Source organism: Amblyomma americanum, chromosome 4, assembly GCF_052857255.1.
Source record: "Amblyomma americanum isolate KBUSLIRL-KWMA chromosome 4, ASM5285725v1, whole genome shotgun sequence".
NCBI classification, from domain to species: domain Eukaryota; kingdom Metazoa; phylum Arthropoda; class Arachnida; order Ixodida; family Ixodidae; genus Amblyomma; species Amblyomma americanum.
Window position 1 is genome coordinate 184,981,463 of NC_135500.1, and position 24,887 is coordinate 185,006,349.

At 47.8% G+C, this 24,887-nt stretch overlaps 1 protein-coding gene and 1 long non-coding RNA gene across 3 annotated transcripts in view; one reads left to right on the plus strand and one right to left on the minus strand.

Moving 5' to 3' along the window:
* Nucleotides 1–6,247: 6,247 nt before the first annotated feature.
* Nucleotides 6,248–24,887, plus strand: part of LOC144128829 (glutamine synthetase, mitochondrial-like) — a 53,603-nt gene continuing 34,963 nt past the window's right edge. The window contains exon 1 of one of the 2 annotated variants that reach the window (XM_077662580.1): nt 6,248–6,548. In XM_077662580.1, coding sequence (XP_077518706.1) covers nt 6,428–6,548 — 121 coding nt within the window. In that variant the 5' untranslated portion in view covers nt 6,248–6,427. The remainder of the gene's footprint in view (nt 6,549–24,887) is intronic. The other variant, XM_077662579.1, reaches the window with a different exon arrangement.
* LOC144128831 (uncharacterized) lies at nt 11,530–24,712 on the minus strand. The gene is made up of 3 exons (XR_013313833.1): nt 24,663–24,712; nt 17,708–18,021; nt 11,530–12,026 (listed from the first exon to the last, which is right to left on the minus strand). It is a non-coding gene; the product is annotated as an uncharacterized LOC144128831 (long non-coding RNA).

Sequence of the window (24,887 nt, forward strand, 5' to 3'; positions counted from 1 at the left end):
GCGACCAGCCGAATAATAAGTGGCGATGCACAATGGCAGTGAGATCATTCTAATGGCCCCTCGCCTATAGCGTGACCTTTCTGTTCCCGCGCCACTGCCAGCTTCGTCGTTTTAGTGACACTACCCGGGGCTGCCGAGCGATCGTCCCGATAGTGAATAGAAGAAGACACCGACGGAGAGACGGCTCAGTGGAGATGGGTTCAGAGGAGGACGGTACAACAGAAATGGCATGGGGGGAAGTGCTGGCTGCCACGATGAAAGATATGTGTGAATGAATCCTGGTCGACGAAGCTTCTGGGACACAGGTCACCAGTAGCCGACGGACGAAGCCCTTGAATGCACCGAATGGCATGGGCAAGGGGGTGGTGTCCTCACGTGTGGGCGGCGTCTCGGGTCGCGGCAGCGTTGTCATGTCAACGTTTCTTGTGGTTAGGGCGGGGGACGGGACTGGGGTGAGTGGCGAGGTCGATTCAGGTTCGGCGGGCTGGGGCACAACGGGGCAAACCAGGTGCACACGGCCGACGATAACGGCAGGCAGAAGACTCCGAAGATCCAGGACCAGGATGGGGATGATACCCAGCATCTCACACCAAATGTTAAGTGGCGACCAGCCGAATAATAAGCGGCGATGAATGATGACAGTGAGATAATTTTAATGGCCGCTCGCCTATAACGTGACTTTTCCGTTCCCGCACCACTGCCAGCTTCGTCGTCTTCGTGAAAATATTGCCGCTTTGCACACAGTTTTTCCACAGTGCCGCGAGGTATGCCTTAACGAGGTTTTACTGTACCTGTGAGTACTAACGTTGCTGAATTTGATGCGCCTCAATGTGAAATCTGAACCAATTCACACACCTCCTGCAGTAAGGCCCATGATCCAACTATAAAATTGAAGCCCTGATCTATTGCTATGCGATGCATTCAGAACAGATGCTGCCCTTGATGGTCTCACAGATAACTTTGACCACAATGGCAACAAAGGCATCAAAGGTTGCCTCCAAACTATAGCTCTCCACCATTCGTGGCATGTTTTACGCTGCTCTACTGTCTTTTTCCACAGTGGCCCACTCATAACTCACCTCAGTTCTCACTGCGGGGCCAATCCAGCAAACAAGTCTTATGCAGTACTGTTCGGATGGACCTTATGGCCATGCCACTGCTCTAATTACACCCCACCACTTTCGCTCGGCCCCATGGCGACATTCCTAACAGAGGTGGGGGAAGGAGGAAGTTGGAGCACCATGAAAGCCAAATGTACAACAAAGACGTAGTGCAGTGGCCTCGCTCAAAGCTCTTGCCCTGAGCTCAAACAGCACAGGTATTTCTGGTCGTGCTTACAACTTCGTCATGCCCGAGCTGACAGCTCACCAGCCACACACATCGAAACAAATTTTTAATTACACATGCCAACAATGCCACATCTATTAAGATACGAAAGATGATGTTAAGCCATCTATGCTCTAACCAACCTAAAATTCTTACCACTGTCAAGTAGATGACCTCGATTCTCTTCGGCAATACATCCAGCTCATTACTGTTCACAGCTATGGCGAATTGTCATTTTTACCTCTCAGATTTTCTCATCAAGAGACACAAGGGCAATTGGTTAACTGTCTGGTTCTTGGGACCAAGTGACATTAAGCGATCACTACAAGCTCTGGACAAACACTCCCTGAAGGGGCCACCGAAAATCTTGCACCAAAGTTGAAAATTACACTGTTTGAAAGGGCACTACTTTTTTTTATTTATTTCTACCTCAAAGGCCCACAAGGGAGTATTACATGAGCGGTGGGCTGACATGTATTAGAACCTCCTGTCACAGAATTTTTTCAGAAAAGGAAAACTGAAGAGTTAAAAACATAACAGCGTGGAAAACAGGGACTTCAAGGGTAGAAAACACAGGACAAGCGCTTGTCCTGTGTTTTCTACCCTTGAAGTCCCAGTTTTTCGCGCCGTTAATTTTTTAAATATGTATCACCAACTCGCCCGCGCTTGTCCTCTGTTTTCTACCCTTGAAGTCCCAGTTTTTCGCGTCGTTAATTTTTTAAATATGTATCACCAACTCGCCCGCCATGCTATCGTGTAGAAGAGCTAAACTATTCATCCACATCCTTGAGGTTTTTTTTGCTCCCATAATTCCTACTGCACTAGAAGCCGTGTGTTGGTGCTTGAGTCTGAATGCCACACACCCATATGCATGCAGCACATATCCTTTACCAGCATAGCACCACGTAAGATCATTTCAATGCCCCATTTGGGGACAAGGAGTGCAAGCACCAGAACAGTAGGAATAAAACGCAAACACTAATGTTGTGTGAGTTACTCCTGTGCTCTGTCTTTTGGGCTTCATGTCTCAAGATGAACAACCCCTTCCCCATTTTCCTCAAAAAGTGAAACTACAACAAACATCTACTGTTAACTTGTGAAAAACAAACATAGTAGGAAGAACATAAACATGTCTCGTCCTTGTCTTTCTTTGTATTCTTCAATTACGGGAACTACTTCCTCGTCCAGCTATCTGTCCTACCTACATTCGTCTGCGACTTCTCGCCTCTCGCCACTGCTTGTCTCTAGGGGCACAAACGTTGCCAGTTTCACAGCAGGAGGCCCACTTTCAAAATTATAACTTGCTAGATCCGTGACAGCCTAGTTGCTTTGTTCAGTATACAGGCAGGTTTTGTTCATTTGGGGTCTGCAGGTGAAAGCTGTTGTCTTAATAGGGAATGTCCCCACGTTTCCTTTTTTTCTTCTTTCTATGTAATGGCTAGGACAAAAAAACTGTTGCCCACCCAACGCAAAGGAAGTAGCCACATAATCATAAGGTCTCTTTCATTCAGCTGCACTTTCTGCACTAGTTTAAGAAGTGCGGCACGAGTTCTAGGCTGGCCGAAATGAATGAAATGAAAGCAGAAATGAAAGCGCAGCTGCGGTGCAGCAATATGGCGGTGCCCATGTGTAGGTTGAAGAACTGAAGAAGGTATGGCACTAGTTATTTAATGAAATGATGACAGTTCTTTGTTGAAATATCTATGGGTGTTTAAACGTCACAAAGTAACTGAAGCTATGACGGATGCCATAGTGAAGGGCTGTGGAAATTTCGACCACCTGGGGTTCTTTACCATACACTGACATCACAGTACACGGGCCTCTAGAATTTTGATGGAGGCAAAATTCTAGGGGCCCATGTACTGTGCGATGTCAGTGCACGTTAAGAGATCATAGAGACCTAATATTGGTGGCATATTTTCTTCTTTATAATGAAGCGGAAGACACTACAATGCATGAATCACGATGCGGTATTCGCCTACGACCGCTAAATAATTCATAATCGAAATTTTCTGTCATGCTGTTTCGGTTTAAACAGCCGAATGAGAGCTGTGACGACAAGGAGAGGTTTTAGGTCATTAGAGGCATAGAAAAACTGCGATACAATTGCTGCTTTATCATTTTTATTTACTGCACTGCTGAAGCCAGCTTTGCTCAAGAGGAGGAATGACAACAAATGTAGGAGCACCAATTGTATTGCAGTTTTTCACGCCTCACATGACCTAAAACCTCTCTTTAAGGTCACAATCATCGTTCAGCTGCTGAAACTGAAACAACACGAGAAAGAAATTCAGTTATAAATTATTTAGCAGCCGTAGGAGCACACCACGTGTAATCCGCGCATAATAATGCCTTACACCTCATTACAAAAAAGATTGGTTTCGTTTGTGGGGGTTTAACGTCCCAGAGCGACTCAGGCTATGAGGAATACTGTAGTGAATGGCTCCGGAAATTTCGACCACCTGGGGTTCTTTAACGTGCACTGACATCGCACAGTACACGGGCCTCTAGAATTTCGCCTCCATCAAAATTCGACACCCGCGGCCGGGATCGAACCCATGTCCTTCGCGTCAGCAGCTCCCTTAAGTCTTTCCCTCCGGACCTTTGGGTCCACTGGCGGGCAAGCGGGCTCCGTGCTAGTCCTGGGTTGTCTGCAAACACAAAATATTCGGGCGCAAGGAAGTTGACAACGGAATGCCGAGTTTCAGATAACAGGCAATCGCTCAGTATGTGCATACCAAGAGATAGAAAGAACAAATTCCGGCCGAAGCCTGTCTGGCGTTCCTCTCCACTCCTCCCCTTCTTTCTCCCCTTCTTTCTCTCCTCCTTTACATCGTTTCACTCACCCCTTCGGCAGACAGCACCTCTCCTCCTCTACATCGTTTCCGGGAGCAGCGGCGTTTCCTTCCCTTCCGTCCTCCTCTCCACCACCCGTCTCCTCGGGACCCGCCATGCCCTATCGTATCTCCAGCGTTGCATGCTAGCTCGGCGTAGGGTGCCTCGATGGGCCAGCGCCGCTTTCAGGGTGAAGACACCGCTACCGGCGGGGACATGGGGGGTCTCACCCGCCCGGTCAGTTGCACTGAGCGTAATGCGGCGGCGCGCCGTTTTGAAGAAGAAACTGCAGCTGCCGCGAGGAACTCAGAAAATTTGGTGTTCTACCTTGACAGAGTGGTACCAGAGATAGTTTAAACAGTGAACCAGAGGTAGTAACTCTAAAGTAGACTATCTTTCGCAGCTAACCTGCCGATAAAGTCGGCGCCTAATGAACAGTCGGTGCACTCATGCGTGTTGGTTCACTTCTGTGGCGTTTATTCTGCGCAGTGTTCCTTCATAACAGCTTCCATACAACTTGCGCAGCATATTCCAGTGCGACCTTTTGACCCGAATACTTTCCACTTCAATTACTTTTCCAACAATCACGATCACTTATTTCGAGCTGCAGTTGCATATTGGCCAAAGATTGCCACTCAGGCAGCTTTTCGTTCGCCGTGAAATCAATGCGAGAAGGTGCGTTTCATGGCTGCTAATTTAAATAATTATGAGGATGCAAAGATAAGTAGTGCATTATCCCTCCGTCCGAAGAAGAAATTGTTCTGGAAAGCAAGCGTTTCGCATGCCTTACCTCTCATACTTAGAGGTTTACTGTTGTTCACGCAGTCTGGTTTGACCTGCGATTGGCATTTTTTTCGGCGCGCGCTGTCGCGAACAAAGCCAAATAGCCGGGTCATTTCATTAGTGCGGGCAGAACATCCGGGAACACAACATACCCTCATAACTTGGTCTCTGACTGCTACATCACGCACACTACGAGCTCACTTGAAGCAAAGGGGCGTGGCCCGTTTTCGCCTCGGTTTTGCAAGTTTTGTGCGTTCTCCGCCGCCTTTCTTCTTCCGATTAGAAGCCCGTCGTCGTCGTTACGCGTCGCGGCCTTTCTTCTCCCGATTACAGCCGCCTCGGCACATACCGCACGTTCTGCACCACGCTGTCAGAAGTCGCATGTTTGGCCACCGGATCACAAGCGCGTGCACTTGCGCGAGTGCTAAAACCTGCCAGGCCCCATCAAAAGTTGCCGAGCGGCTTTGGCTTCACAACCTGATCGCAAGGGCGTTTCGCAGTAAGGCAGCCGTATTATTTATGCGCTCTTGCGGGTAAGCGAGTATGTGAAGCTCTCGTCGCAGCTTTCTGTTCAGTTTATTATTTCTTTTATCTTAATGCCACGAAGGCAGGAAGGCTCTCCTCTCTCCTTCTTTGCGCCAGCTCACTACGAATATCCTGGCGCCAAACCTATCTTCTGTGCGTCAGTAAGCAAAGAAGCCGTGGCTGCGTAACGCGAACGCAAGGCCGGTTTTTTTCTCCAGTAACGGTCAAAAGCGACTGTTATCCAGTAACAGTATCCAGTAACAGTAACAGTAATCCAGTAACAGTAATATGCTGCGCAAGTTGCAAGAAAGCTGTTATGAAGGAATGCTGCGCAGAATAAACGCTACAGGAGAGAACCAACACGCATAGTGCACCGACTGTTCATAAGGCGCCGACTTTATCGGCAGGTTAGCTGCGAAAGATAGTCTACTTTAGAGTAACTACCTCTGGTTCACTGTTTAAACTATCTCTGGTACCACTCTGTCAAGGTAGAACACCAAATTTTCTGAATTCCTCGCGGCAGCTGAAAGCGGCGCTGGCCCATCGAGGCACGCTACGCCGAGCTAGCATGCAGCGCTGGAGATACGATAGGGCGTGGCGGGTCCCGAGGAGACGGGTGGGGGAGAGGAGGACGGAAGGGAAGGAAGCGCCGCTGCTCCCCGAAACGATGTAGAGGAGGAGAGGTGCTGTCTGCCGAAGGGGCGAGTGAAACGAAGTAAAGGAGGAGAGAAAGAAGGGGAGAAAGAAGGGGAGGAGGAGGAGAGGAGACGTTGGGCGAGGAGACATATGCAACGCCAGGCAGGCGGCCCCCCAAATTAGCCATAACTCACGTGCAACACGATCGCACGTCCGTCCCGCCGACCGGCCTTAGTGGTACTGAAAGCAATGCTCGGCTCGGCTCAAACATGTCCCAAACAGCAAAAAAATTGACGGACGTGAAGTCTTTTCTTCAAACCGGATGCGACGTCATGTGCTTGCGTTATTTCGACCTGGTTGTAGCAGTGACTGCCGTGCTGGGCTTTCTCTTCAGCGGCTTCGTGCTTACTTGAGCCAGGGCTTGCCCAATTTGTCAGCGGAAGGTGAGCAGAGGCAGTTTCTTCTTGATGCCCAATTGCATGCAGTGCCGCATGTACAGAAGTCATCCATTCACAATGGAGACTTTGATGAACCAAAACAATATCCATGTACCATTTTTGTTAATTTGTGGTCGGTGCGGAACAGTTCGATAAGCATGTCAGCACCCATAAAGGCGTTGCCGCGTTGGGTAGGGTTCCGTGAATCGTACCCGTCGTCTGCTATTCCAATGTTGCCACGCTATAGTGTTGCCAGACTACACAATTCCCAGTGTTGCCAGGTTCGAGTGTTGCCAGACTATAAGATCAAACCCAGTTTGGCCAGACTGCCCCATACCCCCCCCCCCCCCCCCCCCCTCCCTCCTTCCCTCCTTTACTTTCTTGCCTCGCTCCGGAACCGCCAAGCCTCTTAGAGCAGCGCAATATGGAGCGGCCGTCGACTGTTAGCCAAGCGGGAGAGCACGTCCGTGGCGGTTGTCTAATTGGTTTCTTCTGAGGAAAGGAAGTCTCGCAACTCAGTTGTCATGTTAGAAAATGATATCTCGCGCAGGCGGGTGCCGTGCTGTACTTGAAATAGACTCGAAATGCGCACATTCACGCGTCTGAGTTGTCGTCAGACGTCTCGCGGAGGCGGGTACGCCTGGCGTAATCTGCCGGTGCACGGCCCTAGCGAGTTGTTACGGCGTGTTCGTCGCGTGCTATACTTGAAATAAGCTCCAAATGCGCGCTTTCACGCGACTCAGTTGTCGTTTGATGTCTCGCGGAGGCGGGTACGCCTGGCGTAATCTGCCGGTGCATGGCCCTAGCGAGCGTGTTACGCCGCGTTAATCGCGTGCTATACTTGAAATGAACTCCAAATGCGCGCATTCACGCGACTCAGTTGTCGTGTGATGTCTAGCGGAGGCGGGTGCGCCTGGCGTAATCTTCGAGCGCACGGCAATAGCGAGCTTGTTACGGCGTGTTAATGGCGTGCTATACTTGAAATAAACTCGAAATGCGCGCATTCACGCGACTCAGTTGTCGTTTGACGTCTTGCGGAGGCGGGTACGCCTGGCGTAATCTGCCGGTGCACGGCCCTAGCGAGTTGTTACGGCGTGTTCATCGCGTGCTATACTTGAAATAAACTCCAAATGCGCGCTTTCACGCGACTCAGTTGTCGTTTGATGTCTCGCGGAGGCGGGTACGCCTGGCGTAATCTGCCGGTGCGTGGCCCTAGCGAGCGTGTTACGGCGTGTTAATGGCGTGCTATATTTGAAATAAACTCGAAATGCGCGCATTCACGCGACTCAGTTGTCGTTTGACGTCTCACGGAGGCGGGTACGCCTGGCGTAATCTGCCGGTGTACGGCCCTTGCGAGCGTGTTACGGCGTGTTAATGGCGTGCTATATTTGAAATAAACTCGAAATGCGCGCATTCACGCGACTCAGTTGTCGTTTGACGTCTCGCGGAGGCGGGTACGCCTCGAGTAATCTGCCGGTGTACGGCCCTTGCGAGCGTGTTACGGCGTGTTAATGGCGTGCTATATTTGAAATAAACTCGAAATGAGCGCATTCACGCGACTCAGTTGTCGTTTGACGTCTCGCGGAGGCGGGTACGCCTGGCGTAATCTGCCGGTGTACGGCCCTTGCGAGCGTGTTACGGCGTGTTAATGGCGTGCTATACTTGAAATAAACTCGAAATGCGCGCATTCACGCGACTCAGTTGTCGTTTGACGTCTCGCGGAGGCGGGTACGCCTGGCGTAATCTGCCGGTGTACGGCCCTTGCGAGCGTTTTACGGCGTGTTAATGGCGTGCTATACTTGAAATAAACTCGAAATGAGCGCATTCACGCGACTCAGTTGTCGTTTGACGTCTCGCGGAGGCGGGTACGCCTGGCGTAATCTGCCGGTGTACGGCCCTTGCGAGCGTGTTACGGCGTGTTAATGGCGTGCTATACTTGAAATAAACTCGAAATGAGCGCATTCACGCGACTCAGTTGTCGTTTGACGTCTCGCGGAGGCGGGTACGCCTGGCGTAATCTGCCGGTGTACGGCCCTTGCGAGCGTTTTACGGCGTGTTAATGGCGTGCTATACTTGAAATAAACTCGAAATGAGCGCATTCACGCGACTCAGTTGTCGTTTGACGTCTCGCGGAGGCGGGTACGCCTGGCGTAATCTGCCGGTGTACGGCCCTTGCGAGCGTGTTACGGTGTGTTAATGGCGTGCTATATTTGAAATAAACTCGAAATGAGCGCATTCACGCGACTCAGTTGTCGTTTGACGTCTCGCGGAGGCGGGTACGCCTGGCGTAATCTGCCGGTGTACGGCCCTTGCGAGCGTGTTACGGCGTGTTAATGGCGTGCTATACTTGAAATAAACTCGAAATGCGCGCATTCACGCGACTCAGTTGTCGTTTGACGTCTCGCGGAGGCGGGTACGCCTGGCGTAATCTGCCGGTGCACGGCCCTAGCGAGTTGTTACGGCGTGTTCGTCGCGTGCTATACTTGAAATAAGCTCCAAATGCGCGCTTTCACGCGACTCAGTGGTCGTTTGACGTCTCGCGGAGGCTGGTACGCCTGGCGTAATCTGCCGGTGTACGGCCCTTGCGAGCGTTTTACGGCGTGTTAATGGCGTGCTATACTTGAAATAAACTCGAAATGAGCGCATTCACGCGACTCAGTTGTCGTTTGACGTCTCGCGGAGGCGGGTACGCCTGGCGTAATCTGCCGGTGTACGGCCCTTGCGAGCGTGTTACGGCGTGTTAATGGCGTGCTATACTTGAAATAAACTCGAAATGCGCGCATTCACGCGACTCAGTGGTCGTTTGACGTCTCGCGGAGGCGGGTACGCCTGGCGTAATCTGCCGGTGCACGGCCCTAGCGAGTTGTTACGGCGTGTTCGTCGCGTGCTATACTTGAAATAAGCTCCAAATGCGCGCTTTCACGCGACTCAGTTGTCGTTTGACGTCTCGCGGAGGCGGGTACGCCTGGCGTAATCTGCCGGTGTACGGCCCTTGCGAGCGTGTTACGGCGTGTTAATGGCGTGCTATACTTGAAATAAACTCGAAATGAGCGCATTCACGCGACTCAGTTGTCGTTTGACGTCTCGCGGAGGCGGGTACGCCTGGCGTAATCTGCCGGTGTACGGCCCTTGCGAGCGTTTTACGGCGTGTTAATGGCGTGCTATACTTGAAATAAACTCGAAATGAGCGCATTCACGCGACTCAGTTGTCGTTTGACGTCTCGCAGAGGCGGGTACGCCTGGCGTAATCTGCCGGTGTACGGCCCTTGCGAGCGTGTTACGGCGTGTTAATGGCGTGCTATACTTGAAATAAACTCGAAATGCGCGCATTCACGCGACTCAGTTGTCGTTTGACGTCTCGCGGAGGCGGGTACGCCTGGCGTAATCTGCCGGTGTACGGCCCTTGCGAGCGTGTTACGGCGTGTTAATGGCGTGCTATATTTGAAATAAACTCGAAATGCGCGCATTAACGCGACTCAGTTTTCGTTTGACGTCTCGCGGAGGCGGGTACGCCTGGCGTAATCTGCCGGTGTACGGCCCTTGCGAGCGTGTTACGGCGTGTTAATGGCGTGCTATATTTGAAATAAACTCGAAATGAGCGCATTAACGCGACTCAGTTTTCGTTTGACGTCTCGCGGAGGCGGGTACGCCTGGCGTAATCTGCCGGTGTACGGCCCTTGCGAGCGTGTTACGGCGTGTTAATGGCGTGCTATACTTGAAATAAACTCGAAATGAGCGCATTCACGCGACTCAGTTGTCGTTTGACGTATCGCGGCCTGGCGTACCAGCACCGGTGCGCACCAGCACGCTCTTAGCTTTTTGCCAGGCTTGCTCGATGTTTTGCGTGTGCGTACCGGTGGTCGGGTCGACGAAGTTGACTTCGTGACACACTGTGTCATGCTCGAGGTCCATGTCGCCGGCCGCGTCCTGCAGGGTCTCCAGGTTGTAGCCCCGCCATTCGTCAGTGACTACCTTCGTCTGCGGCAGGACGTTGTCGGTGATGATCGCCTTAAGGGTGCCTCCGTCCCGCTTCTCGACTTGAAAAAGTCGGGTTTCTCCCGTGGAAACCCAATACAGGCCGACAGCCCAGGGTCCGCGATCCTCATCCACACCGCCGTAGTTTCCGTTGAAATGGCCTGGAACGCCTTCCACAGCCATCAGACGGCCTCGGTTCGCCTTTCGGCGACCGCGGAAAAGGACGAGAAGCGTGAATGGTGCGTTTCAATTTCGTGCACCATCGTTTGCATGCGTCGGTCGGCTGGACCCCTGCGTAGCTCGTCACGAGGACAACAGAACTGTTGTCATACCTTTTTGTGACTTCAATCTCTGATTTGGCGTCTGTCCGGAAATCAACGGATCCTCTGCCTTGGCTCTTCAGTGTTGCTTCGGTGGCAAGAGGGCATTTTTCTGTTCGGACAGCTCGCACTGTCCCAACGTTGTAAAATTCTCTCGGCTTCAATTCCTCCACAAGCCGCAGACGCTGAGCCAATTATCAAAATATAGTTCGTGGTTGATATGCGGTTCCAGGTCCTGTACTAAGTCAATTACGACATCTTCAGATATGCCAAATCCATGTTCATTTGTGGTGGTTTTGCCTTTGTAAATGCGGAAGTCGTGAATAATTCCAGAGGAACTTGCGCGCGTGAAGACTTTGTATCCCCACCTGCGGGGTTTTGTCTTCATATATTGTTTGAGAGGTGATCTCCCTTTGAAGGGGATAATTTGTTCATCAGTGCTTTGGCGCTCATCCGGTGCCACATTTTTCATATTTTGTTTTACAACCTTGTACAGACGATCGTAGCCCTCCGCATTCCTTGGCTTCGCTTGAAAGTTGTCGTTCATGTGCAGACACTGGTGGATGGCCTATTGCGATTTCTTGACATCAAGTCAGCCACCGCAGCAAAACGGGCTCCGTTCTGCCAAAAAAATGCGGAAGGGGCATGCGTACTGTTCCCGATATCACAAGGATTGATAAATACTCCCGCATCTCCTCATGTCTGACGCCGATGGAAGTACCATTCTTGTGCGCAGAGAACAGATTCGTTCGGTAGCGCAAAGTATACACCATCCCAGCGTAAAATAATGCTGAAAAGTACATGTAAGAAGCGAGCACGTCGGCAGGTGGGGGTGGCAGCTCGCCTTTACATGAAATATCCACGTGTGGTAAGTCTTTGCGTTGCCAATTCCGCGTTGGCTTCTCTTTTTTTGGTTTCTTACCGCCCCTAGGTTTTTGAGAGATGCTTGACAGAAATTCAGGGGCGCGCTTGGCGCTTCGTTGTTCTCGCGTTCTGGTGCATTGTCGCTCCGAAGGTTAGCGACAAATTCCAAAGGGCAGTTATGAAAAAAATCTTGTTCCCTTGGTTCACAGTCAGGATCGTCGCGGTCGCTGTCGACGTCTATATCGGACACTTCCCCATCAGGCAAAAAAATTGTCTCCTGTATCTCCTCGTCCGTGAAGGCCCTCCGTCGTCTCGATTTCTCCATCTGAATACAAAGACATTGTTTTCTCTCACTTCATGCAAGCACAAAAAAAGACAAATCGAAAGAAATTCTGCACTCTGTGACCAGTTTGTCAATTGCGACAGTCAATTGCGAGAGCTCGGGGCCCTAAGCTTTCTCATTATTTCATGCCACCCACAAGTGCCCGACGTTGCTCCTGAGCAACGTAATGTAGTTCGCACGCCTTGCGCAATGAGGCTGTAGACTTTTTATCGATTTCATTGCGGACAAATGTTTCCAGTCTCATAATTGATGCGCTTCATATACTATAAAGTTTGCAAATAACGTCTAGTTGTTGATAAGAAACAAAATATCGCACCGTGTAGCAATGTGCACGTGGCTCTTCTGAGTACAAAAAGTTAGCTGCTGTTGTGCGAGACTGGATGGGTGCTGCTGTCTGGTTTTCAGCTATGGAAGCAAAGGCTTCTTCATAGTTACACCAGATTGCGGTGCCGTTGCCATACCAAAACACGCGACGTGGCACAGAAAAATACACATTTAATTTATTTAATGTATTTTTTTCCATTGTTGGTGCAAAAACAGGAAATAGCTGTCCTTCAGCAGAATACCTCGCGTCTCCACAACATATCTTAACTACCTTTGCGTACCACGATATTACAGTGGATGAGATAGTCTCCGCAGTTCATAATTTTCTGTCCAAATTATCAGTGGGGTGTGATGGATCGCCTCAATTGTGCTAAAGAATTGCATAAATATTTATGTGTTCCACTCGAAAAAATCTACAACCTCGCCTTCTATACTGCTACCTATCCGGACTTACTTAAGTTAGCTAGAATAGTGCCGATATACAGGAATGGAGACCGAAACCTTGTTTACCATTATTGCCCCATCTCTATTATAAGCTGTATCAACACAATGTTTGAAAAACTCGTTGCTAACAGAATTAAGGCTTTTCTCGAGCACGAAACCCTACGGTCTCCTCATCAACACACATTTCGACCTAATAGATCTGCCGGAACGGCAGTAGTATCTTTAGCAAATACAATCAACTGTTTTATAAATGGTAATACAAATAGTCTTAGGAATTTTTTCGGATATGAAGAAAGCATTTGACTCTGTCGATAATGATATTTCACTGAGGAAGCTCATGCATTATGGATTTAGAGGGGTTGGCATAGAACTCCTCAGAAGTTATCTTAATAACATGCGCCAAATGGTCCAACTGGATGATTTTGAAGCAGTTACTGTGGGCGTGCCTCAGGGTTCAGTCCTTGGTCCGATTCTTTTCTCATTGTATATCAATGACCTACCACACTTCACAAAGCAGTTCTCTGTTTTTACGTATGCTGACGACACAGCTCTTTTATATGCACATGGGTGTGCATCTGAAATAATTAGCATGGCTAACCGGGATTTCGAAACTTTGAGTAATTAGTTTATCTCCAACAGACTTGTTGTAAACGTTAATAAAACAAAATGCGTTATATTTAAGAGCCCAAGAAAAATAATTCCAGAAAATTGGCCTGCAGTGCAATAGCTTGGTGATCCTATTGAGCCTGTCAATAAGGTCACGTATCTCGGAGTAATTCTGGACGAGAACTTGTACTGGAAGGCCCATATTCAGGCATTTTCTAAAATGTTAGGTGCAGCGTGCTTTGCACTGTATAAATGCCGTGAGTATTTTGGCAAGGAGACACCCATAATTATTTATTTTCCCACTTTTAAAAGCCAGTTGTCATATTGCATTGAATACTGGGGTCACACCTACTAGTCTTATTTGGAGCCGCTCAGGGTTTTGCAAAAAAGGGCAATTGGGTTCTTTACACAGTCGAACTACAACTCGCACACTGCTACTCTTTTTAAACACATGAATATTCCACCACTAAAATCGTTCATTGAATACAGGATTCTACTGACGGTACATGCATATCTTGTGGACAGTTACCCATTACACTCATCCATTTTGACTCTTACATCACAGTCGCACCCGTAACACACTACACATGCAAATTTCATTCTTCCGAAGACGAAAGATGTCTATGGAGAAAGGACCAAAGCTCATGTGGGGACAGCGCTGTGGAATGCCCTTACAGATGATGTGAAGCAAAGCAGTAATTTTCCACTCCCGTTAAAAAAAATTATAAATCAGAGTGACGAGAGTGTACTTTCTCTGCAGGTTGTTTTTCTTTGTATGCTGGATTGTGTAGAGACTTCGTATTTGTATGCATATACATATTTGTATAGTGTTTACCTTTGTTGACGAAGTAGATTTCAACTTTCTATTTGAATGCAAGAGCCTTCATGCTCATGCCTGCACTTAGTTTCACTAAATAAGATTTGCATGGATCCAACTAGTTTTAGCTAGGGATCCAGATGTTGTTTCAAGCATGCTTTGTATAAATGTTCCGAAATAAAGTTCAGTTCAACTCAGGCTGCTCTCTGCCCTTATCGTTTGTCACTTTTTGCAAAAGTTGGGGCACATGGGACGTTGAGAAGCAAGATGGTAGTGAATTTTTTTTTTATGGTGGTGCAAGGAAATCTACGACCAAAGAGCGCCACGGCTCACGGTAATTTTCGTTTGCTTGAGGTGGGGTCAAAGACCCACTTCCTAAGAATTTCACCCTAATTAAGCCGAGTACCAGGCCAGGAAAAGCTTGTACCGATTGTTTTACCGGTGGTTACCCAAAGGCACTGGAGATCGAGCCCCGCACCTCCCTCATGCGAGGCGTACGCTCAACCACTAGGCCACCTCTGCGGTCCGCTGAGAAGCAAAGGAGTAAGAGAGTAAGAGAACAAACTTATAACCGCTATAACGGCTGACGAAGTAAAACCAGACGCGATATGGGACCGAATAAAAAATGAACGGTGTATTTGCCTTGTTAGGCTTAATGCTGATTAGGTGCGTTAGCACTCCGGTTTTCACTTCGGCTGCGGTGTTCGCATCCACTCTTTACGGAGGGAATGAAACCGAGAAAGCACGAGTTACACACGAAAACTAATCGTCTACAGTCTCAACTTCTGTGCAGATACAGAATGCCCGATTTCTAAGTGCAAGAAGTATTCGACGACGCGATGCGCGCGAAGCAGATTCTTCACATGACGAACTCTGTGATGCGATTCCTGTTTTCACCGAGCCACTTCACTCCGGAGAACGTGGAACATTCTGAACATTTAAGTCATACATTTACTTTGAATAAAGCAAATACGATTTCTCTGTTCTTTCGAGCTTGGCTGAGTGCGCAGCGAACTTAAATGCTTTATTCTGCTTGATGAAATAGACATATGTAGCCGGAGTTGAGGTCTCGCGCCACCGGTGATGTTCACAGCAATGCTCTTTTTGTATCGTTGGCTTTTAAAAAGCTGCACACGCGCATACATAGAAATTTTCCTCCAGCTTCCAGCAAAATTTACGTTTGCTCTAGAGAGACAAATATTTTAAGTCATTCTGCTTTTTATACCATAGTTTGCATTCAGGTGCGCGCCTTATTCTGCTTTCAGAGTGGCTTTTGGTGTGGCATTTACTGTTTGCGCCAGGTTCCGATCGACCTGAGATGGAATAATTCAAGGTAATCTGGGAAATAACACTGCGTGACTTTGCCGAGATCCTAGCCACGTTTAATCGCTTTCTAAGACCCGTGTTGAAAATACTTGTTGAAGCTCGCGAAACTGAAAACAGAGAAAAACTACGCGTTGTACGTACTACTACCCGAGGGCAGTGCTCTTCAAACGTCGCGTTTGCTGCGAACGCAGGAGGCAACTGGCAGCAGCTGTTCTGTCTTTTTTGAGCATAGAGATGTCCAGTACGTAGTTCGGATGATTGGCATCTGAAACTGTCGCCCTTGGTCAAACTTAAAATTTCGCGCACACAGAATATCGCGTCTCAACTTGACGCAATGAGAGCTCGACAGAACGCGAATGAGTTTCAGACGTTGATTCTTGCACTGTGCGCCGTGCGACTGAAGGGCACTTATGAGCATTAAGAGAGAAACTATACCAGATCACAATGCAGAAATGCAATACTAGCCGCGAAGCCAATCCGTTGCCGAACTTTTCCTGCCCCACAGCCGCTGGCCATCGCTTTTGCCCCTATCGGACCACGGTAAACTTGGGGAAACTTATGCCGCTTCCTTTGTTCTGCCGTTAGGCTCGAGCAACCGCCGCAAAATTTGTCGGCATGTCGCGAACTGCGTTCAAAAACACGCAAGCATCGCACACCGATTGCGGATGGTACGTGCCTTTCGCTTACACAACGAAGGTCACTACGGACACTAGCGCCACCTCATCTCCATGACGTCACAGCCTGACGCTTGTTTATAGTTACTGCAGCTGGAATAGGGGAAGTGTGAGTGTCAGCACGGCGCGGCCGCTCGCCTGAAGTTCGCGGATGCTTCGGTCAGGTGGCGCTAGCGCTCGCTTACACGTCGGTCGGGAGCGGCGGTCCGCGGCGGTGACTATTTTGCTGTTGTCGCGGTGCCTTTTGTCGGCTGCGTCTTCTACATGCCTTTTTAAATAAATGCATGTATAATAAAGTCATTCGATGATTTTTGTCACAAAAAAAATTGTGAGCGCTGTAGTGCTCTTATTTTTGTTTATTCCAGTGAGTAAAGACTCCCTCCCGGCAATGCGTGAATTTGCCGATGCCGTGTATGCGAAGTCAGAAATATATAATCACCGCGAAATTGTTCCGTGAGTAATACTGAGAAAATGATCTTACTGTAGTTGCTTCTGAGCTTTCGTTGCCTCTTGTAGGTCACTAAGTCGCATTTTCTGTTAGCTCCTTCACTCGACTTGAGGAAACATGCATTACTTTGAATTTAGATTTACTGCATGCTGAAAATAATTGAAACTTAATAACAAAACCCGACATTATGGCGCTGCGCATGCAAACTAAGCATAAAATTAAGTACATCCATTTGTCCTTTTCGCTAGCATTCATTTTATTCAGCAGGTCAAGGCATTGACAAAACAAGCGGCAAACATTCTTAGTTCTGTGTTTGTTATGTGGTTGGGTGCATCTTCAGATGTTTTTTTTTCTTTTCACGGGTGGATGTTCTTTCCTTGTTGAGAGACGTGACATAGAAGTGCAGCCGTGTTAAAATGAACTTCACTACGTTGCTGGCCAAGGATTCTTTGTGAGCATCACATCCTATAGAGGGCACATTTTGCATGCAGTGCAAAATATCAGTGCAGCTGTCTCTTTGAATCTTATGTCAGCTGAACCACATTGTGAAGGTGTCCTCCAAGGCTTCAACAAATGAAAAAAAGCTGTTTTGAGGGATTCAGAAGTCCCCCTTTGTAACAAAACTGAGTGAAGGATGAGAGGGATGCATCCGCTCAAAGCAGTCCTGACATTTTGTTGTCAGTATTTTACTTCGGACTACAGAGCCAGCTAAATAAAATGGTCAATGTACAGGGATGACGTTTCCAGTACTCTCGAGGCTACCTCTATTCGTCCTGCGCCAATTAAGTCATCCACTTGATTGGCTGCCTCAGCTGTTCCTACAAGTGACAGAAGTGTGCCTCCTGAGCAGTTGTCGGTGTCCAGAGCATTAACTAAATTATTGAAGCTGAGGCAGTTAACTGGAGTCAGAAATTGTGCGGATGTCGGATGGTCATTGCAAGGCTGAAAATTGGCGGATTATGCCGAACAACTTCTCTATTGCATCCTGGATTAGGCGTGAAGTTAGAAGGTATTTGTCATCCACTTTTTCTGTTAGGTACGTCAGAAGCTCCAACGTTGCTTGCAGGGTCACCTTCAACCTTTCTGCCGTACTTGATGACAAAGAGCCTGCTTTTGTGGGGCCTGTGATAGGTTCCCATTCGCTGGCGTAAAGCAGGAAATCTTTCAGCACCTGCTCCTTTACAGAATTCGGTCTGAGGGCACTGGCTGGAAGTCTTGATGCCATGACGGTAATCAGCTTCTGCATGAATGCAATGAAATGTTCGGTCTGCTGCCGATAGTCACCATGTCTTGTCAATTTGGCTCTTGTAGAAAAAGAGGCCACGTAGGAGTCCGGAACTGAAAAGATGAAAAGCATAACTGAAAGTCAGACCTTTCCTTAGGCGTTCTTATCTTAGGAGCCGGCTTCGTAAGGTACTTGGGCACATTGGGGAATATTGTTGGAACAGCACCCGACAGAAGAATAGGTCTGCTACGGTCCAAGCGCACTGTCTGGCCATCAGTGGAATGCTCGAAGTGCCGTGACACAAACTGCTCATCGAAGTGCAGCTCACACGCGGCTGCGTCGCTATCAAGCAGCTTGTCCGCTCTCGGTATGTTCCGTTGCTACTGCTGAAAAACGGATTCCTCCTTTGGAACTCCGAACAGCGATAATTTATTCTTGCATGACTTGTACCCGCTTGTGCATCCGGGCACAAAGCAATGACTTTGACGGCGGCTCATTGTGCCTCATCAACACAGTGTTCGAAGTAAACCACGCCAACCAAGCTTAACAGGAAAAATACGGACAGCTAACCGCAGTCTTTTTCCGGTGTATAACTGAAGTTCACGATTCGACGAGAGGAAAAAACTCGGAAAGCACACGTTGAAAGGCCGCAGCACACAGACACTGCTGCAGCGCTCAACGCGACGTGCAACCGGAATCGAGCGCCACCTCGCGGCGGCATCGCCAGGCAGCGCCAGCGGCTCCCATAGTACCCATAGGGGCCGCTCTGCGGTAATCACACTTCCCAATTCTAGCCACTGTACTATAGTCATCGTATAGACCTCCTGCATGTTTGCAAACAAACGAGGTGGCGCTGCAGTCGCTAGCGAGCTCGCGGTAGGCAAAAGGCCAGGGAGCGGCGTCGCAAAGAGGTGTTGAGCGCGCGTTTTCAGTTTCTGCGAATCACAGCAATGGTTGGTGCTTTCAACTTAGTAATTTCTCGAAGTACACGAGCTCGCGTTGGCCACGTGCGGCGTATTCAGAGAAATAGTTCGCCACGTATGTATTGTAGGGGAGCGCATATTGCAACCGCGCAAAACGACGAGGGACGAAGAGAAGAATGCTCAAGACACAACGCGGAACTTCAGCTGAGGTTTACTGCAAGGAAAACCACATATATACAAGATTCGTAATCACACCTGATAGACAGCAGAATCCATCACGTGACACTGGCATGCGGGCGCACGTGGCACAAGTTAGCATCAAGATAGTTGAATTCCTTCTCAGATAAGGATATTTATCTAGATAAGGATAGCCGCTTGATACTCACCAGCCAGGCCGACTTCTCCTCTTGTTAAACTGGTCGATTTGGTTAAAAATTTTGATTTCTAGAATTATTTTCTTTCCTAGCCCTGGAGTCTTGTTTTGTGACGAAAAATTATAGCAAAATATTCAGTACAAATTTATAAATTACGCTTTTTAGATGTGCGGTCGTCGAAAATTGTGAGGTAATTTCCTTGAGGTTTTTTTCGGTTTCAGTGCCGCATTTCTTTGACCAAATTTATCAGAGGCCATAATCTAAGGAGGGAATACGTTTTAAGGTTCGTTTTCTGACCTCTCACGTGCATCTTCTGCGATTAGCATATCACTCACCTCTTCGTAATTTCGAAATGCATGAAAATAGAATGATTCAGAATCATTGTCGCAAACGATTCCCGAGACTTTGAGGAGCGTAATATATCTCGATTTTTTTTCCCTACACGTGCAATATACTATGTTATTTTTGTAAGAAATGTTTTCATATGTAACAATGCATGCATAAATATTAATCAGCTAAAAAAAGAACGAATCGCGTCATCATACAGAACAGGACTTTGTGAACATGCTGACATAAAAAAAAATTGTGCACTTTCTACTCAATTATTTAAGGCGTTGGGGCGACTTATAACAAGGGTGTTAATTATAATTACCATACCAGGTAGAGCTAAAAATAAAAGGTATTACTGAAACTAGCGTAGCAATTTAATATTTGCACCAAATTTAGTTACATGTCGCATGCATAAATAACGAAAACACTTTTCATTGCCGCGTCCCTAGCTCTCAATCTCGCCACCTGTCTGTTATATTTATATAATTAGTAGCACGCCTGCGGCTGCTTCTTTCCAAGCAAGCTTCGCTATCATGTACTACCTCATGAAATATGACACATGCATCATGCAATGAAAAAGCATATGTGGCTTTTAGCGCACTTAAGGTACGCTATTCTAAGCACGCCTACGTGACCGCGCAAGATTGACACAACTTACCAGACACTTCTTTCTACTCGAATAAAATAATTACGTCGGTCATATTAAGAAACAGTTTCAAGTAAATATTAAATACCATAAAACATGCTGTGCTGTTAACAAAAGAACGCATTTCTTTGGGGGCGAGTGAACCAGGTGCTGGCGCCCCGTGCACACCGGCTCAAGGTGACAAATACGTGTGCAGCTACATATGTGCTTCTTTTCTTCGCGCAGTTATACGCATACTATGCTGATGTTCAGGTGAATGAACGCAGTAACTTGCACGCTATTATACACTGAGTGGCAGTGCCGATCGACTCCTAGCAGACTTCGCGCTTTACTACCGCGGCCCATTCCCTGTTAGCTGCAGTTTCCTAATGTGGTATTTAGCTGCGAGAAACCTATCGGGGCTAGTTTAAGTTTCCTTTTATGCCACTACGCTGATCCAACAGTGACGCAGCTGGTCAATACATGCTGTTTCTGCAGTGCGCAGGCGTGATGCAGCCGCCGGTAACTGCGGCAGCTGCGGTAGGCACAGGCAGGCGGAACCTGTTTTGCCTACCATGCGAAAGTCGCTGCTGACATCAGCGCCACCGCATCTTCGTCACGTCGCGGGGTGAAGGAGGTCCATTAGCAGCGACTTTCGCATGGTAGGCAAAACAGGTTCCGCTTGCCCGTGCCTACCGCAGCTGCCGCAGCTACCGGCGGCTGCTTCAAGCCTGTGCACTCCAGAAGCAGCATATATTGACCAGCTGCGTCACTGCTGGATCCGCGTAGTAGCATAAAAATATTAAATTAGCCTCGATAGGTTTCTCGCGCATAAATGCCGCATTCGGAAACTGGCTAACAGGCATTGGGCCACGGTAGTAAAGCACGAAGTCTGGGAGCCGATAGGCACTGCCACTCAATGCACTTAATAGCATGCAAGTTACTGCGTTCATCCAGCTGAGCTTCAGGATAGTAGGCTGATAATTGCTCAAGGAAAAAAAGACATATGCAGCTGCACACGTACTTATCACCTTGAGCCGGAGTGCACGGGGCGCCGACAGGTTCACTCGCCCCCAAGGAATGCGTTCTTTTGTTAATAGCACACCATGTTTTAATGGCGCGTTTTATGACATTTAATATTTACTTGAAACTGTTTCTTGATATGACGACGTAATTATTTCATTCGAGTAGAAAGAAGTCTTGTAAGTTGTGTCATTGTTGCGCGGTCGCGTTGTTGTGGTTAGAATAGCGTACCTCAGTGTGCTAAACGCCATATGCTTTTTCATTGCATCATGCATGTGTCATGTTTCATGAGGTAGTACATGATCGCGAAGCTTGTTTGGAAAGAAGCAGCCGCAGGCGTGCTACTAACAGACACGTGGCGAGATTGAGAGGGGACGCGGCAATGAAAAGTGTTTTCGTTATTCATGCATGCGATATGTAACTAAACTTGGTGCAAATATGAAATTCCTACGCCAGTTTCAGTAATTCCTTTTATTTATAGCTATACCTGGTGCAGTTCTGGGTAATTATAACTAACACCGTCGTCAAGTCCTCCCAAGGTCTCAAATAATTGAGTAGATAGTGCGCAGTTTTTTTATGCCAGCATGTACATAAAGCCCTGTTCTGTACGATGATGCAATTAGTTCTTTTTCTATATGATCAGTACTTATGCATGCATAGTTACATGAAAACGTTTCTTACAAGAAATAACTAACACAGTACTGCACGTGTAGGGAATAAAATCGAGAGTTTTATTACGCTCCTCAACGTCTCAGGAATAATTTGCGACAAATGGAATAATTTGATTTTCATGCGAATTACGAAGGTGAGTGATCCAGTCGCAGAAAATGTGAGAGGTCACAAAACGAACCTTAAAATTTATTCCCTCGTTTAAGGCATCTTCGCTTTCGCTTTGGTCAAAGAAATGCGGCACTGAAATCAAAGAAATTATCTCACAATTTTTGACGACCACACTTCTAAAAAGCGTAATTTATAAATTTGTACTCAATATTTTGCTATAATTTTTCGTCGCGAAACTAGACTTCAGGGCTAGGAAAGAAAATATTTCTAGAAATCAAAAATTTTCGCCGAATCGACCAGCTTAACAAGAAGACAAGTCGGCCTGGCTGGTGCGTGGTAATGCGGCTAAAAACAGCGCTAAGCGAGACAGGAGATCAGGGACACGACGCTGTCCCCACTTTTCGCACAGCGCGACACGTACGTATGTCAGCAGACGATGAGCGAATGTCTGCTCCGACGAAACAAGGCCAGCACTTCCCCTCATTATTGTCCCGAAGTAAAATCATTCCGGCTAGCGCAGAGTGTCAAAACTTGTTTTATTCAATGCCTAGCGCATAAATAAAAGGCAGGAACGCTTTCTACATGTTTACTGCTAACCATATATACAATACTGTGGAAAACTATTTCTCTTTAAAGGCCGCACGTGGCCAACGCGAGCTCGTGTACTTCAACAAATTACTAAGTTGGAAGCATCGACCATTGCTATGATTCGCAGAAACTGGAAACGCGCCTACAAGCCTTGAAAACCCGCGCTCAACACCTATCCGCGACGCCACTCCCCGACCTTTTGCCTACCACGAGCTCGCTAGCGACTGCAGCGCCACCTCGTTTGTTTACAAACATGCAGGAGGTCTATAGGGAAAAGGGGGGGTAGAATTGAAAATTTGTTTTTGGGGAAAGGAAATGGCGCAGTATCTGTCTCACATATCGGCGGACACCTGAACCGCGCCGCAAGGAAAGGGATAAAGGAGGGAGTGAAAGAAAGAAAAAACAGGTGCGTAGTGGAGGGCTCCGGAATAATTTCGACCACCATCGCGGTGGCTCAGCGGTTAGAGCGCTCGGCTACTGATCCGGAGATCCCAGGTTCGAACCCGATCGCGGCGGCTGTATTTTTATGGAGGCAAAACGCTAAGGCTCCCGTGTGCTGTGCGATGTCAGCGCACGTTAAAGATCCCCAGGTTGTCGAAATTATTCCGGAGCCCGCCACTACGGCACCTCTTTCTTCCTTCTTTCAGTCCCTCCTTTATCTCTTCCCTTACGGCGCGGTTCAGGTATCCAACGGTATATGAGAGAGATACCGCGCCATTTCCTTTCCCCAAAGGCCAATTATTATTATTATTATTATTATTATTATTATTATTATTATTATTATTATTATTATTAATATTATTATTATTATTATTATTATTATTATTATTATTATTAATTTTATTATGTTTAACGTGCACTGACATCGCACAGCACACGGGAGCGTTAGTGTTTCGCCTCCATCGAAACGCAGCCGCCACGGTCGGGTTCGAACCCGGGAACTCCGGATCAGTAGTCAAGCGCCCTAACCACTGATCCACCGTGGCGGGAAAGGAGGGGTGCCTCCAAACTGCCATCTAGTATTCCTCCTGCCGCACGAGAAGCTGCTTTCCCGCAGACCTTGGAACATAATGGTGGGCCTTCGCGCAGCTCTGCTCCCTGCGGAAGCATATACACAGGAACACTAGGCTGGATATATGAATGGAAGACAAAAGCGTCCCCTTTGAAACAAGGAGTGATAGTTGCCGTCATGCTCGTTTTTTTCATTTATTGTTTTTTTAAAGGGCGAGGGACCTCTCGTGATGGCTACGACGTTGGGCTTCTGAGCTCTACATCAATAATAATAATAATAATAATAATAATAATAATAATAATAATAATAATAATAATAATAATAATAATAATAATAATAATAATAATAATTGGTTTTTGCGGATAGGAAATGGCGCAGTATCTGTCTCATATATCTTTGGACACCTAAACCGCGCCGTAAGGGAAGGGATAAAGGAGGGAGTGAAAGTAGAAGGGAAGAAGAGGTGCCGTAGTGGAGGTGGGTATGTGCCATATTACTTGAGGAGAAGAAGAAGAAGAAGAAGGGTTCCAGAATAATTTCGACCACCTGGGGATCTTTAACGTGCACTGACATCGCACAGCACGCGGGCGTCTTAGCGTTTTTCCTCCATAAAAACGCAGCCGCCGCGGTCGGGTTCGAACCCGGGAACTCCGGATCAGTAGTCGAGCGCCCTAATCACTGAGCCACCGCGGCGGGTTTTCTACAGCAAGCGATCAAGCGTTCAAAACCGGCTTCAGCGGCCAGAGTTTGATAAAGACGGAATGCAGTAACCGTCATCTACTGATATTCTGGTGCGTGTTAAACGACTCCAATTCGCAGAAGTTAATACAGAGCCCTCAACTACATCGTGCCTAAAATAACACAAGAGCTTTCTTAATTAACGGTATGCTCTAGCAGCACCGTAGATATTAAACGTTTCATCGTACCACCAAAAACTTTCGTAAAGACTGGCTTAGGGGACATCGTCTGGTGTATGATTGACAGAAGAGAGTATAATTTATACAAGCAACGGACACTGTCGAAGGCCCTTGTATCGATTTGACAGCGTCACCGCATCGCTTTACCGCATTGGACGACCTCGCATTCGCGTAGAATTTACCTGTAGGTTGGACCTGGACAACAGCTGTTTGGCGGCACAGCTCCTAGCTGAAAGGCAAAAATAACAAAATTAATAGGATTGGAAAGCGCTCGCCCATCTTCAAAAAAAAAGGACAGTTCGAGCAAATGAGTTGTCAAATATTTTGAGCTCGTTTTGCGCAGCTGTGGCTGTGCACGCGCCGCCTATTATCATGGGCGATGTGATGCAGCACTTGACTCCAGCTGT